The sequence below is a fragment of the Eretmochelys imbricata genome, chromosome 1 (genome assembly GCF_965152235.1).
Source record: "Eretmochelys imbricata isolate rEreImb1 chromosome 1, rEreImb1.hap1, whole genome shotgun sequence".
NCBI lineage: Eukaryota > Metazoa > Chordata > Testudines > Cheloniidae > Eretmochelys > Eretmochelys imbricata.
This window is the reverse complement of record NC_135572.1, coordinates 354,795,228-354,812,027: the sequence shown is the minus strand read 5'-3', so window position 1 is coordinate 354,812,027 and position 16,800 is coordinate 354,795,228. Positions and strand designations below refer to the sequence as shown.

Here is a 16,800-nt window from a genome sequence, read left to right as displayed (position 1 = left end):
TTGGAAGCGGTGGCTCCCATTCGGTGGCACTTTAAACACAAGGGCTGGGTCAGTCCATAGGAGTTTGCGACAATCACCTTCCAGACGTGCTGACAAGTTAGAGGGTTGATGGATTCCAGGTGCCCCTCACTGGCCTTGCAGATAAATATGATCAAAACAAAACTCTCAGGACTGCTAGCTGCCCCAGGGGAGAGGGGGATTTAGAGATGCCCTTACCAGAAAGGGGGAGTTTGGGCAGGGCATCATTTCCTACCTGTGGGGCTTTTCACAACGTTCAGATCTGAGTAGAGCTCTTTCACGATTTCCGACCGGTCTTCCCAGGGCCTGGCTGTCACGTGGCTCTTCCATTTCTTAAAGCCAAACTGGGAAGCAGAGAGAAACAAGTCAGACCCCAAGCGACTGCACCTGGCCGGTGCTGCTGTTCCAGAGAGCATGTTCCACTCCTTCCAGCTAGTCAGAAGTGCTGCGGGCTATGGGCAGATATACGGAGGGGGACGGAGGGCAGGAGGCAGTGGCTGCCCCATATTAGGATTGCGGTTCCTAATTCACAGGAGGTTGAGAGAGACCGGAGACAGTAGTTCGATCGCACAGGAGCATGTGGGGGGAGAAGGCAGAGCTGGCGCTCCTCAGACTAATCAGGGAGCCGGCATGCCAGGCTAACTCCAGAGACCAGGAGACAGAGCTGGTGAGGGACTTCTGGCTGGGGTCTCATTTCCACAAGGGCAACCAAACATCAGGATACAGTTGTCTGGGACTAGCCGACTGAGACTAGCCACCAACATAGTAGTGACAACTCCCCTCTGCCCACACCCCTGATTGTGCCCCAGAAACCTCAGTCAACTTCTTCACTGCCCAGCCCGGATGAGAAAAGCAATGGAAGATCCTGTGTGTGGTTAACACACATCATCATCAACAGTGAATACCAGAGCCAGTTAATCCTCGCTAACGAGGACAGACAGGGTAGGTAAGACAAACCAGCAGCACCGTGTCTCATGAGCCTGGGTCAGCTGACTCAGACTTGTGGGGCTGTGGGACAGCAAACAGTGCAGACGTTCCAGGCGAGGGTCTCAGAGCCCAAGTCAATTGAGCCAGGCTCAGACTCGGTGCCGGGGTTTTCTTTGCAGTGTAGATGTACCAAAAGGCATTTTGCCTTCCTGTTACATGAGGGAGAGGTGGTAAAAATCCATCCCCAAATCCCAGAATTCCCTGGAGAAGGGCATGGCAGGTGTGAAGGACTTTCCCCTACAGAATGTTTGATCAGTTCCAATTTGGACTCCATGGCCCGAGTTACCTGTACCGTGTTTTGGTAAGTGAAGGCAGCAAGAATGGGAGGGAATTTCGAAGTTCCCCACAGCACAGCAGAAGGATGGCCTAGCGGCTAGAGCACAAGCCTAGGACTTGAGACCTGGGTTTAATTCCCTGCTTTGCCACAGACTCCCTGCGTGACCTTGGGCATGACCTTTACTCTGTACCCGAGTTCTCATCTGAGTGGGGGGGACAAGAGCCCTGCCCTACCTCCTGGGGCACTGTGAGGATAAGCTATGCAGTGAGGTGCTCAGGCACTAAGGTAATGGGGTAAGAAAAGAACCTCACACAGGTAACATTGGTGCTCTCCCCCAGCCTCTGGTATTAGACACAGGTTACATGCATTTCCCACTCCTAAACTTCATGCACCCCAACCCCCTTCCAGCTGTAGATGTGGAAGTAACTAGACACAAGACTGTGGAAGTAATCTGGACACAAGACCATGACCCCCTCAGCTAAAAGGGGGACGAAGGCACATTAGATCACCTGGGATCTTCAGTAGTTTTTGCTCCCCGGTAACCAACGGACTACAAGGGACATTCAGTTGCCTCCAGGTCCTTAGCTTTGGGTCAGACTTTATAAACCCAATGGAAACTGGGCACTGCGTTGCATTGCTCATGGCCATCTAATAACGTGCTTGTAGCCAACATATGCTGATGGGGGAGTAATGGATGGTGTAAGGCTGGGTCTACATGATCATCGTACATAGGTATAACTCCATCATTCAGGGGTGTGAAAAATCCACACCCTGGAGCGACACAGTTATACCAGCCTAACACTTGGTGTAGACAGCGTTGTGGCGATGGGAGAGCGTCTCCCATTGACAAAGCTACCAGCTCTTGGGGGCGGGGGGGAAAGAAGGGGTGGAGGACCTACGTCAACGGGAGAGGTTCTCCCATTGGTGTAGTAGCATCTTCACGGATATAAAATGCTGCCTTGTAGCAACTGCAGACCTGCTCTAAGCACGCCCCATTGATTGCTTTATGAACAAAGCTTCTGTACGAAGCGAGACAACTGTGTGGGGGGGACGGTGTCTCAGAAGCCAGCTCATTTCTGTAGCACTTGGGCACCACCAGCGTCACAGGACTGAGGAGAGCACCTTGTCACCTATCTGAAGTTCAGACTGCCCAGAACAAGCCCTCAGAGTGCCCTTGTGTTGATCTGTTCTCATCCCGTCTGGAGCTGGTGGCTGGTTGCTGTGGAGCATGCCGCAGAGTGGTTTTGATGAAAAGCCTGTTTGTCATTCCCAGCTACCTACTGCCCCAGATGAACCAGACCCATTCCGTGCGGAGGCAGCGTCAGCAGCCCCAGACCCATGCAGGGCTCAGCAGTTAGGGCTACTTTGCTGAGGTCCTCCAGATTACGTCCAACTGAAATTAATCCAGATTAACGGGCGAAAGGGAGTGAGAAAATTACGATTTTACAGAACAAACAATGGTTGGTTTTCAGATGCATGACTCGCCAGTTCTGCAATTTCACGTAAGTCAGAAGGTGCTATTATGAGATCACGGCTTCCCCAATGGAAGGGCAATCAATTTGCACAAAGTTAAAGGCTCTGATCAGAGCTACGTCATTCATCAATGATGTGGGGGATGGAAGGGGAAAGGACAGTTCCCACTTTTGCCACACCTAGGGCATCTACCTTTCTGTTCTATTCTACATTGGTTTGTACAACACCACACAGCATCCAAGCAGCTACCATCAGGGCACCGAACATGACTAGTGTGTCCCGTGTGGTTCATTCATAGAATATCAGGGTTGGAAGGGACCTCAGGAGGTCATCTAGTCCAACCCCCTGCTCAAAGCAGGACCAATCCCCAATTAAATCATCCCAGCCAGGGCTTTGTCAAGCCTGACCTTAAAAACTTCTAAGGAAGGAGATTCTACCACCTCCCTAGGTAACGCATTCCAGTGTTTCACCACCATCCTAGGGAAAAAGTTTTTCCTAATATCCAACCTAAACCTCCCCCATTCTCTCTCCCAGGGGGAAAACTGTGTGATCAGTGCAGGGCCGGGAGGAGTTGAGCCATTCCCAGATTCAGATACAGGGTGTTTTTTGTATTTTATTGGTCAATGGGGCGGCTTTTTCTCTGCACCCAGGAAGGTAAAGCACCATTGCTGTCGAGCCTGGGAAGAAGAGAGTGGACCCCAAACCCACCACTGTGAGGGAGATCGCCTTTGCATGCATCTCAAGCCCCTAAAGTTCCTCCCAGAGTCCACACTCTCCAGGATGCTCAGACAGAGTGGTGACTGTCATACAAGTCCCTGCATCAGAGGTCCTTGCTTTTGCTCACCTTGATTCTTGCTCACCTAGTGGCCTTCTTTGTTCTTAGTCTATAAAGAAAGAGGACTACATGGTGGAGGTCAGAGCAGGACAATAAACTCTTCCTTTGGCCGGTTGGCCTCTGCCTCACCCCTTTGGCTTCCCACAGGGTATGAGGGTTTCCCCTTCACCGCCAGGCACCAGCCTCGTTAGATGAGAGTGCTCCCTTGGAAGCAAGCCCTTTGTGGGATTAGGTGCATCTGCTCCCCAAGGTCTTCTCTCAGGTAGCAGGCTCCTCCTGTCCATTAGCCTGGGACAGCTAAAACCTTGATCTAGACAAGTGAATTTAGTTATTGACTATCTGGAGAAGCTATTGTCCGACCCATGGCTGAAGAGGAGAACATGCCACGTACAAGGTGACTTGTGCCGCATGTGGCTTTTGAGAGGCCCTATGTGCCAGCCACAATCTAGGAATATAGGCCCATGTTAGATGTGGGTGAACTATGGTTTTAAATTGGAGGTGGGATATTGGCATAAGCAACAGGCCCAAAGCATGTGACCAAAATGGATGAGGTCATGAGACAGAAGAGGTGTGTTACACTTGTAGTGACCCTTAGAAAAACCAGTTCTCTTATTTAAGTTCTGTTACCTTAGGCTGAACCTAAGACATGGTTAATTGGGTACCTGGTTCAGTCAATTGGTTAAATGAGAAATGCCTTCATCTTGCTTTAACGAAGGCCCATTACTTGGCAAGGACATCACTTGTTAACAGGTACAGGAAAGTAAACTCTTTAAAAGGGTCAGGCAGATATTAGCAATGAACCAAGTGGGAGTCAACGGTGTCTAAGCACCCCTGGGTTTAGCCCATTTTTAAGTATCTTGGGCAAATGCTTCTGTTGCTGTTTGGATGTAGCGAATTGCTTATTAGTTAGGCATGTTTAGAGCAATTGTACCTTTTGATTTAACAAAGAAAATATGGTTAAATCAGTGTTGCCGTGATACCCTGCGTAAATAATAATTACAACACATGATCTACGGAAGAGGCACAGCTGATGCGAGTCAGAAAAGGTATTTAGCAAAGCAGCAGGCCCAACATGCAGGTCACTGCCACTAACAGTATAAGAAACATTTAGAAGAGAGACTTAGGCAGGAGGCCAGTTTTCAGCCTCAGATTGGCCAGACGGGGCCTCTAGGAGTTACGCTCAGATTGGCAGCATGGGTGTAAGAGGAGTGGAATTTTAGAACCATCAGAACACCCCGATCAGGCAGTGCTGTTAACCCCGTTTTACAGATGTGTATGAGAAGTTTAAAATTAGAGAATTAAAGTTAACTTGAGTTTGGTTAAGGAAATGTGCGTGTTGTAAAGAAAGGCCCTGACTAGCAAGTAGCAGGAAGGCTTTGGAAATAGTTATAAAGCCAGAAGGAATGAGGTAGGGTGGATGTCTGGTTCAAATAACAACTAATAAGATAAGGGGATGTTTCTACAAAGGCGGCCTCTGAGCAACAGGGTTAACTGCAAATGATTTTAAATCAAACCAAGAGGATCAGTCTTAAAATGAACCAACTTGGCCCTCCCCCAACCCACACACCAGTGTTAAAGCCGACGTGAATCCAGGTGCAATGGGAAAACTGGTGTACAGCAAGAAGGAGGGGAGGAAAGACCTTGGGAGGAGAGGAGGTTGTAAATCTTATCTGGATTAAGACTGGAAACCAGGGTGAACGTCTCAGGTTGGTCTTTAGCTGAAGTCAGTCATTGGCAATGACATCACTTGTTTGTTAAAGGATATACAAAAAGTAAACTCAAAGGGTTCATTGCTAATACCTGCCTGACCATGCTGGAGCCGACCAGTATGGGGCGGAACACCCCTGGGTTTAGCCCATTTGTAAATATCATGATCAAGTGCTTATAAATATGTTTTGTTACTATCTGGATGTAGTAAGCTGCTTAATAATTAGGCTTTTAATAATAGTTTGAGTGACATTGGGCAAGTCACCCTATGTGCAGCGGCAGTCAAAAAAGCAAACAGAATGCTGGGAATCAAGAAAGGGATAGATAAGACGACAGAAATCATGTTGCCTCTATATAAACCCATGGTACGCCCACATCTTGAATATTGCATGCAGATGTGGTCGCCCTTTCTCAAAAGATAGATATTGGAGTTGGAAAAGGTTCAGAAAAGGGCAACAAACATTATTAGGGGTATAGAATGGCTTCCGTATGAGGAGAGATTAATAAGACTGGGACTTTTCAGCTTGGAAAAGAGGCGACTAAGGGGGGATATGATCGAGGTCTATAAAATCATGAGTGGTACAGAGAAAGTAAATAAGGAAGTGTTATTTACTCCTTCTCATAATACAAGAACAAGGGGCCATCAAAAGGAAATTAATAGGTAGCAGGTTTAAAACAACCATTTGACCTTTGGATTTAATAAAGGCATTTATGGTTAAATTGTGTTTGGTGATTTCCCATATTAATTTCAAATAATAATTCCAGCAGACGGGAAATTAAGGCACAAAGGTTAAGTGACTTGCCCAATGTCACAAGAAGTCTGTAGCAGAGCAGGGAATGGATACCAGGTCTCAAGGCCTAGGTTAGTACTCTAACCACTGAGCCACCCTTCGTCTCAGACACTGAAGTAAGACAACCGACCCCATCACCCCAGTGCTAGACCCCCGTTGCAGGAGTGGGTTTTTACAGACTAGGCTCCTCACAGAAACAGCTGACACAGTGCCCCGGACTGTGCAGTGCCCACACTTCTGTAGGGAATCCGAACAACTGCCCTGAGCGAAGGAAAGAGCCTAGTAGCCACAGCGGAGAACAGAGAAGCACTTTCTGAAGCACCCTAGCTTGAGAGCATATGTGCCAGCAGAGAGGTTGCAGCCCTCATGGAGATTCTGGGCTTTCAGCCACCGATGCATGACCCCAAAGAGAGAAGGGTGCGGGTGAGGAGAACACAGAACAAACCTTATAGTTGTTGGAGAGTTTGTTGGCTTCCACCTCGTTTTCCGCAGTGATGGTGGTTTTCACCAGGCAGCCGTCACAAATTTGCACCTCGTCGGAGAGGTGCTGGCAGCAGGCAGGTGTTGAGATCACTGCGCAAGAGACCAGCGAGGAGAAACCCAAGATTTAGACACACATCACCCCCAGCCAGAGCCCCACGGCCAGCTATAGGGCTGCCCTGTAAGGATCCTGCATGTCTGGCCTGTAGGGCTGTTCAGAGAACCATAGAATATCAGGGATGGAAGGGACCTCATGAGGTCATCTAGTCCAACCCCCTGCTCAAAGCAGGACCAATCCCCAATTAAATCATCTCAGCCAGGGCTTTGTCAAGCCTGACCTTAAAAACTTCTAAGGAAGGAGATTCCACCACCTCCCTAGGTAACGCATTCCAGTGTTTCACCACCCTCCTAGTGAAAAAGTTTTTCCTAATATCCAACCTAAATCTCCTCCACTGCAACTTGAGACCATTACTCCTCATTCTGTCATCTGCTACCATTGAGAATAGTCTAGAGCCATCCTCTTTGGCACCCCCTTTCAGGTAGTTGAAAGCAGCTATCAAATCCCCCCTCATTCTTCTCTTCTGTAGACTAAACAGATCCCCAAGTTCCCTCAGCCTCTCCTCATAAGTCATGTGTTCCAGTCCCCTAATCATTTTTGTTGCCCTCCGCTGGACGTTTTCCAATTTTTCCACATTCTTCTTGTAGTGTGGGGCTCAAAACTGGACACAGTCTCCAGATGAGGCCTCACCAGTGTCGAATAGAGAGGAACGATCACGTCCCTCGATCTGCTGGCAATGCCCCTACTTATACAGCCCAAAATGCCATTGGCCTTCTTGGCAACAAGGGCACACTGACTCATATCCAGCTTCTTGTCCACTGTAACCCCTCGGTCCTTTTCTGCAGAACTGCTGCCTAGCCATTCGGTCCCTAGTCTGTAGCGGTGCATGGGATTCTTCCGTCCTAAGTGCAGAGTCCTGCACTTATCCTTGTTGAACCTCAGATTTCTTTTGGCCCAATCCTCCAATTTGTCTAGGTCCTTCTGTATCCTATCCCTACCCTCCAGCGTATCTACCACTCCTCCCAGTTTAGTGTCATCTGCGAACTTCCCGAGAGTGCAATCCACACCATCCTCAGATCATTTATGAAGATATTAAACAAAACCGGCCCCAGGACCGACCCTTGGGGCACTCCACTTGATACCGGCTGCCAACTAGACATGGAGCCATTGATCACTACCCGTTGAGCCTGACAATCTAGCCAGCTTTCTATCCACCTTATAGTCCATTCATCCAACCCATACTTCTTTAACTTGCTGGCAAGAATACTGTGGGAGACCATGTCAAAAGCTTTGCTAAAGTCAAGGAACAACACGTCCACTGCTTTCCCTTCATCCACAGAGCCCGTTATCTCGTCACAGAAGGCAATTAGATTAGTCAGGCATGACTTGCCCTTGGTGAATCCATGCTGACTGTTCCTGATCACTTGCCTCTCCTCGAAGTCCTTCAGAATTGATTCCTTGAGGACCTGCTCCATGATTTTTCCAGGGACTGAGGTGAGGCTGACTGGCCTGTAGTTCCCAGGATCCTCCTTCTTCCCTTTTTTAAAGATGGGCACTACATTAGCCTTTTTCCAGTTGTCTGGGACTTCCCCTGATCACCATGAGTTTTCAAAGATAATGGCCAATGGCTCTGCAATCACATCTGCCAACTCCTTTAGCACTCTTGGATGCAATGCATTCGGCCCCATTGACTTGTGCACGTCCAGTTTTTTTAAATAGTCCCGAACCACTTCTTTCTCCACAGAGGGCTGGTCACCTCCTCCCCATGCTGTGCTGCCCAGTGCAGCAGTCTGGGAGCTGACCTTGTTCGTGAAGACAGAGGCAAAAAAAGCATTGAGTACATTAGCTTTTTCCACATCCTCTCTTACTAGGTTGCCTCCCTCATTCAGTAAGGGGCCCACACTTTCCTTGGCTTTCTTCTTCTTGGCTAACATACCTGAAGAAACCCTTCTTGTTACTCTTAACATCTCTTGCTAGCTGCAACTCCAGGTGTTATCTGGCCTTCCTGATTTCACTCCTGCATGCCCGAGCAATATTTTTATACTCGTCTCTGGTCATTTGTCCAAACTTCCACTTCTTGTAAGCTTCTTTTTTGTATCTAAGATCAGTAAGGATTTCACTGTGAAGCCAAGCTGGTCGCCTGCCATATTTACTATTCTTTCTACACATTGGGATGGTTTGTCCCTGTAACCTCAATAAGGATTCTTTAAAATACAGCCAGCTCTCCTAGACTCCTTTCCCCCTCATGTTATTCTCCCAGGGGATCTTGCCCATCAGTTCCCTGAGGGAGTCAAAGTCTGCTTTTCTGAAGTCCAGGGTCCGTATTCTCCTGCTTTCCTTTCTTCCTTGTGTCAGTATCCTGAATTCAACCATCTCATGGTCACTGCCTCCCAGGTTCCCATCCACTTTTGCTTCCCCTACTAATTCTTCCTGGTTTGTGAGCAGCAGGTCAAGAAGAGCTCTGCCCCTAGTTGGTTCCTCCAGCACTTGCACCAGGAAATTGTCCCCTACATTTTCCAAAAACTTCTTGGATTGTCTGTGCACCGCTGTATTGCTCTCCCAGCAGGTATCCAGGTGATTGAAGTCTCCCATGAGAACCAGAGCATGCGATCTAGTAACTTCTGTGAGTTGCCGGAAGAAAGCCTCGTCCACCTCATCCCCCTGGTCCGGTGGTCTATAGCAGACTCCCACCACGGCATCACCCTTGTTGCTCACGCTTCTAAACTTAATCCAGAGACTCTCAGGTTTTTCTGCAGTTTCATACTTGAGCTCTTGAGTCATACTGCTCCCTTACACACAGTGCAACTCCCCCACCTTTTCTGCCCTGCCTGTCCTTCCTGAACAGCTTATATCCATCCATGACAGTACTCCAGTCATGTGAGTTATCCCACCAAGTCTCTGTTATTCCAATCACATCATAATTCCTTGACTTTGCCAGGACTTCCAGTTCTCCCTGTTTGTTTCCCAGGCTTCGTGCATTTGTGTATAGGCACTTGAGGTAACCCACAGATCGCCCCTCTTTCTCAGTATGAGGCAGGAGCCCTCCCCTCTCACGCGCTCCTGCTTCCTCCTGGTATCCCACTTACCTCAGGGCTTTGGTCTCCTTCCCCTGGTGAACCTAGTTTAAAGCCCTCCTCACTAGGTTAGCCAGCCTGCTTGTGAAGATGCTCTTTCCTCTCTTCGTTAGGCGGAGCCCGTCTCTGCCTAGCACTCCTCCTTCTTGGAACACCATCCCACGGTCAAAGAATCCAAAGCCTTCTCTCCGACACCACCTGCGTAGCCATTCGTTGACTTCCACGATTCGACGGTCTCTACCCCGGCCTTTTCCTTCCACGGGGAGGATGGACGAGAGCTAGTACAATATTATTTATTTGTATTACCATAGCCCCTTTGGAGCCATGGCCAGGATCCCATTCTACGAGATGCTGAACAAACACAAAACACTGAGACAAAATACATTTGCAAGTCTCAGCAAGAAGAATGTGCCAGCATCAGTTTGCTGCTATTTGTAAGGTCAAATTATTAGTTATTCACCCCGGGCAGACAGCTGATGGATATTTGGGTGAGTGGTTCTAATCCACACGTCGCAATCAGGGAGTAGAAGCAGTGCCATATGACCAGCCAGACCCCATGAATGGGAGACACTCAAGCCACCCACCACTGTTCCTCCAAACCAGTGGTTCCCTAAGCTGGGGCCTGCTGCACATCACAAAATCTGGAGCGCTTGCTGGGGGTGTGTGGAGAGCTGGCTGCTCACACGGTGCTGGCTCCAGGAGCTAAATTGGATTAGACATGCTGAAAGATCCATTCCTCATAGACTTTAAGGCCGGCAAGGAGCATCATGATCATCTAGTCTCACCTGCTCAGTACAGGCCACAGATACTCACCCACCCTCTCCTGTGGTAGGCCCATAACCTTGCAATTTAATGTGCCAGTTCCTTTAATATTCTTGGATGGAGATTTTCCAGCCCCCCCGCCCCCAATTTGGTCCCATAAAGCACTTTCCCTGCGTTACTTTTCTTGTGAATTTCTAGATTTTTCCACTGCAACTAACAGGAGAGGAGGTCCCCGAGCCCCATCTCTCATTGGACAGACGGTTCCCTGCTATGGGGACATTTGAGGACCCCCATGGCAAACCGTTCAACACAGCCACGTTCCCAAAAGTCACAAGTGCTTTGGAAAACACGTAATAGAAATGATTCTTAACCAGTCCTTCCAGCCAGTCTCAGGAGCACGTGAGAAGGGACAAGACAGCCCAGTCGTTCTCTGTGGATTTTGTGAGGATGTTGCTGTGACCAGAGAGAAGGAAAAGGACTAAACCAAGCAGACATGAGAAATAACAAAGAGCTGATTACGCATTTGTCAAATTCAGTACGCCACACAGGGGAAGTTACCAAGAGAGAACTGCGGGGGGTTGCACCCAAGGTGTATGATTATTAGCTAATTGCATACCCTAAACACTGCCCCCCCCCCCACACACACACACACGGTCAGCATTCCCACTGTATGGGCACAAGAATGGTGGGAGAGAGGTAAAGCAGCCATGGCCCAGCGTTCTTGGCACAGACTGTGCCTCGAATAGCGGCTTTTGACGTAGAACTGTTTAACCCTTTCATTGCTGCTCCCCCTGTTGCTGTTCACGGAAGTCAAGGGAACGCCACCGTGTTCTACCTACAACATTCGCAAGCAGTCCCTTGGCAAGAGCATTATTCCTCCTATCTAGCTAGATGCAGGTCATGAGAGCACTCCTTGTCTGAAGTCTGCTCTGGCCCAGCATCACTTCCTTGCTCTCTTCATAATCACTATTTAAGTATTGGGTATTTTTGCAACCAGAGATCAGTCTCCTCCCCTGGGTAGGTGCTAGGTTAGCCTGCCAGTAGAGGAATACGTTACAAGAAATTTTATTTCAAGATCTTTGATGCTAGAAAACCTGAAGTGCTTGCTATTACAAATAAGCTATACTCGCCATGCTAATATAATACCATCTACCACAATAGGATTTCAGGGGATCCACCCATATAACAAGCATTTATTAGTTAGAGCCCAGGACTCCTGGGTTCTGTTCCCAGCTCTCCCATCCACTTGAAAGTCACTCTATGTCCCAGGTCTGCTCCTCTAAGAGAAGGCAGATTGCCTCTCCTCACACCATGAGAGGCAGGCATCACTTGTATTTGCCAAGCATTTAGATCCTTCAACCAAAGGTGCTAGGTGAGTGCCACAGGGTTCTGGTGTGACACCCCAGAGCTGGAGAAGGTGGTCAGAGACAGACCCCTTTGCACTTGGAGCCCCCCTTGCATTCCCTGGGCTGTCTGCACAGTTTCTGTTGCAGTGCATTTCTTAGCTATGGAGCATCAGCCACCTCATCCTCTCCTCTCAAGAGGGACTGAATGAGAAAGGCGCCCTCTATAACCCTGTCCCATTGCCCCAGGGCCAACTCTGTGCAGTAAGCCCAGCACCATTCCAGGCGACCCTTTCAGCTCTGCTTACCCGGCAGTATCCTGGGCGTCATTATGCTATGCTGATGGGATCCCGAATGCATGTCCCCAAGGTCTCCATGGGTGTTGTTAATGGCAGCACAGTGCCGGTCACACAGCGACCCTCGCCGATGGGGGTCGACCCGATGCTCAAATTCCTTGTGAAAATCTGAAACGGATACAGTAAAGGGAGAGTGAGCAAAGTAGCCAGTCGCCATCGGGGTGCAGTGCTTCTAACCGGGAGCCGTTATGGGAACAGGCAGGATGGGGGAGAGAAATGCTGAAGGTGAGAAAGCACGGATGGAGGGGAAGAAAGGCCAAATCAGAAGAGACAATAGAGAAACTCCTCCACGGCAACAAACACTGGAGGACTTTTTCCAGTGAGCGTCACCTGCTGCATTCTGTCGAGCTCATAGACTATCAGGGTTGGAAGGGACCTCAGGAGGTTATCCTGTCCAAGCCCCCTGCTCAAAGCAGGACCCATCCCCCATTTTTGCCCCAGATCCCAAATGGCCCCCTCAAGGATTGAACTCGCAACCCTGGGTTTAGCAGGCCAGTGCCCAAACCACTGAGCTATCCCTCTCCCCCTTCTCGCTTAGGTCATCCTTGGGGAAGGCACCCCATTTTTACAGCTCTGTGGACTTACACAGCAGCCAGTAGATGCATCAAGGAGGAAAACTCAAGTGGGAGGCAGTATTTTTGTTACATGGAATGTTTGCTTCCTGCTGGGTTAGAGGCAATGGTGGGTTGGCGGTCTCTAGACAGGGTAATCTGAAGGCTACCTTTGGGCAAGGAAAGGGGGCCCAGGTTCCACCCCTCCCTGCAGACGTTATAAAGCCCCCTTGTTTTCCTTCTGACGTTGGCAGGTTTGGCCTAGATAGATCCGTTTCAGGGCGGGGCTGGAAAAACTCTACTCTTGCTACCACCAGAGCAGAGGACAGATCAAGCAACCCAAAAATTCCAGCCAAGTTACACGCTCACCCAACAGAGGTCCACTGTGAATCAGATGACAGCTAGGATAACAAAACACAGCTCACAGGGCTGGTTTGGAAGTGGCTTCACATGATCGTCACCAAACTAACCAATTATACTGTCACGGTTACACCAGTTTGACTGACTGACAAGGTCCCTGGGGCTTCAGAGACAGAGCCTGGAGCTGGTTTAACCCATTGGTCACCTCCAACAGCGTATGGCTTTCAAATCATTTCAGTTTCCCCTTTATGTTTAGGGGATCAATCCTCCTCCCCCTTCCCCCACCCTATTTGTTGACAAAAGATGCTAGGTAAGGTCAGTTTCCAGGGGTGTCAAAGGGCAGATGATCAAGCTAGTTTCCAGCATGTACCTCATCTACCTACCTCTAGGTACAAAAAATGGGACCTCAAAGTTGGTATTGTCTAAACCTGCCATGGGTCCCCAGAACACCCCTACACACAGAAATATTGTCTGACTGCCCTTTGCAGTGCCTAGCACTATATTGTACAATGCTGACCCACCCCGCTAAGACAGGCTGAAGGCAGAGGCGCCAGGAGAATAAAATCTGGCTACACATCTGGTCTTGAGTCACAGCTATTCATGCTTTATAACCAGTTCTTTCAAGCACTAATACAATAGGGAAGCTTAGACAGACAAAGAAGGGGCACTTCCAAGATAAAGCCATACATTTAAAGGTTACTTGTACATGGTTTAGATAATGGAACTGAAAGAATTTGAGGAGTCTAGTTTATTTTTCACCAGTGTTGCCAACTCTCACCACGTTATTGCCGGTCTCACCATCTTTATATTTTTTTCCTTAAAGACCCAGCTGCTGGAATCATGCTATTGCATGAAAATATCAGCTTTCATGTAAGTTTCTAGTCCTTATGGTTGCAGAGAAAAGCTTGTAAATTTAGAGCTTGTGCACCCTAGAGACTGGGGGGGGGGGGGAGGGAGGGGAGAACCAGAAGGTAATTGAATAACTACAAAATAGTTTTAAAATCTCACGATTCTTAAGCCAATGCCGTGATTGTTGGCAGTCTGGGGTTGACAATGCTTCTGCGCTCATCCTCAAGTCTCCTACCTGGAGGAGATTTAAATTGGCCTTACAGACTCCGTTCTGCTTAGACTAGATTCACAGCAAGCAGCACACCCAAGTTGGTTGTTGTTTCCCCAAGCGTGGCACGCCGCGGACTGCCCATAGACTGAGCTTCCCGGGCCTAGGCCCAGTCCTTGCACCTAGCACACGGGGTGGGTGCTACCAGAAGCAAACATGTTTCACTCAGAACACACAGCAAGATACACTCGCTTGGTTAGCCCACGTTTTATACCCCAGGAAGGGTTATGCACCCCATGCACAAACACAGCCTGGGTTCAGGGTCTCCCACACCAGCAGGATGCTGCATTAGCACCCGCAGGGGCATCCGCACCTCATAGAGGTTTTCCACTGGGTTTCAGAGGTTGTTATTCGGTGCCAAGGTTTATAAAGCCTCAGATGCTCAGTAAATTGGGGACCCGAGTTAATCCAAGATCCCTACCCTTTCTGTGGGGCAGGGCTTTATTTATACATCAACAGAAACGAGCCAGAGAATTATTTGGCGAGCTCGAGCCAGCAGGTGTCCGCCTTGCTCTGCCCAGGAGAGGGTCTGGGCGGCATCGCGGGAGCCAAGACTTAGTCCGGCTTGGGCCGGGGCTGCAGCAGCCCCCCGGTTTTCGTGCACGCCGGCGAGGGGTGGGGCCGGGAACGGGAGGCTGCTCCCCGGCCTCTCGGCACGAGCCGAGCGAGCAGGCGCGGCCCGTGGCCGGCTAGCGGGACTCTTCCCCCTCCAGGGCAGCCTGACGCGCGGCACCAGACAGCGGCTCGCCCCGCCGCGCCCGCCCCGCGCCTGGGCGCCCCCAGCCGCAGCCACGGGCCCTCTAGGGGCCCAGCGAGCTCCCGGTGCAGCGGGGACGGGAGCTTCCCCGCGGCTTGCAAACCAGCCCCCGGCCCCCTTGCAGGCGCCCCCCGGCCGCTCACCGAAGGTGTCGTGCGTGTAACGCCGGCGGCGGCGGCCGGGGTCCGACTCGTGGGACATGGCAGCTCCCCCGGGGATCAGCACGTGCGGCGGCAGCAGCCGGGCCTGCAGCCGGGGGATTTAAAGGACGGCGCGGAGCATGCGCCTGGCACCGTCCCCCCCGCCTCCTCCTCCGTCTCCGGGGTGAGGAGGGGAATGTGTGCGCCCAGCACGGCCCGCCGGGGTGTCCTAGGGGTGCCCGGACCCTGCCCCCCGCGCCGGGTGCGCGGAGCTGCCAGGGGTGCCCGGACCCTGCCCCCCGCGCCGGGTGCGCGGAGCTGCCAGGGGTGCCCGGACCCTGCCCCCCGCGCCGGGGGGCAGTCACGGGGGCCCAGTTGTGCATGCATCTTGCACCTCCCCCCGGAGCGCGTCCCTTGAAGAGCCCAGGGCTGCTGCCAGTCCCGGGGCCTCGGAAAATCATGTGTCAGACCCCCCTTCCTCAGATCATGAGATTGGCTTAAAAATCGAGGGATTTTTTTTAAACGAAACCCGGGTTCTCTTTATTTCCCTTCCAGTTTCTGAGCCTGCAGGGTGCTCTCGGGGCACCCATCTGGCTGACAGCAGGAGCCTCTCCTGCGGGGATGGGGCCGCAAGGAGGGGCGCCCCTGTCCTCCCCAGGCAGCTGGGGCTCCCCCTGTCAGCAGCCCCGCCGCCAGCGCTGACAGCGGCTTCTAAGTGAGGTTGAGAAGCCCGACTCACGATCATGACTCAAGGCTTAATTTTACTTGGAAATGGGGTGACCCCTTTTCAACACGCAAGGCGGGACACACGGAGGAGCCCCAGGCATGGGTGGCACCTCCTATAGGCTGGGGGATGCTGTGCCTCTCCAAACAGCCCCGCCTGGCCTGCCCACGCTCTGCCCGGAGGACCCTCCTGCTTGCCCACTTCCCCCTTGGCCCCAGGCAGGCGGCTACTCTTCTGGGAAGGGGGCTGGGGCTAGGGTGGCTGACCTGTGGCCGGGACTTGGGGTGGCTGGGGCCGCACAGCGCTGGGGGCCCTGGGGCCACGCTGATGGCACTGGGGCTGCCTGCCCTGTGCTCGGGATGGAGGGGGGGTGTTGGTGGGGCTGCGGCGCTCCGGGGCAGGGGGCCGCACTGTCTGCCCCGGGCTCTGGGGCTGGAGGTGCTCAGGCAGCCCGGGAGGGGCAGGGCCTTGGGCAGAAGGGGCAGGCTGGACCGGGGGCTCGCCTCCCCAAGCCCGTGGCTCACCCACTGCCCATGGGCCCCACCCCTCCCTGTGGCCATGCCCCCTGCTCCTCATGGACTGCCTGAGGCCCTGCCCCCGGCTAGGCCAGAAAGCCAGAGCTGCCAAAGACGCTGAGGGGGGGGAAGCCCCGGACCCTCCACCTGCCCTGGGCCCAAGGGCAGCCGCCGGCCCGTGTCTCTGCCCCCCAGGGCAGGTGGGGGGTCCCCACAGCGGCCTGGGCTCCATGGGCGCCTCTTACTCCTGTCCAGCTCCAGTTTCTGACCTGGCAGGAAGAGAAAGAGCAGGGGCTAACACCCACCTCGCACCCCCACCACCCCCGGGAAGCATGTATTTGGGTAAAATTTGAAATATTCATTACCTTGGTGGGTAATATGTTCAGTCCTTTGGGGCTGATAGAACTTTTTGTATGACGAACAAGATTTTCAGTAATCCTCATCGTATTTGTCTTGGTTGTCTGGGTGGAAGCCC

General features: G+C 51.5%; 1 protein-coding gene across 1 annotated transcript in view; it reads right to left on the bottom strand.

Moving 5' to 3' along the window:
• Positions 1-15,147, bottom strand: part of LOC144259626 (uncharacterized) — a 42,488-nt gene extending 27,341 nt beyond the window's left edge. The window contains exons 1-4 of the mRNA XM_077807921.1: positions 15,090-15,147; positions 12,114-12,269; positions 6,534-6,661; positions 254-362 (exon numbers count right to left, since the gene is read on the bottom strand). Of these exons, the coding sequence (XP_077664047.1) occupies positions 254-362; positions 6,534-6,661; positions 12,114-12,269; positions 15,090-15,147 (451 nt within the window). The remainder of the gene's footprint in view (positions 1-253; positions 363-6,533; positions 6,662-12,113; positions 12,270-15,089) is intronic.
• Positions 15,148-16,800: the final 1,653 nt, after the last annotated feature.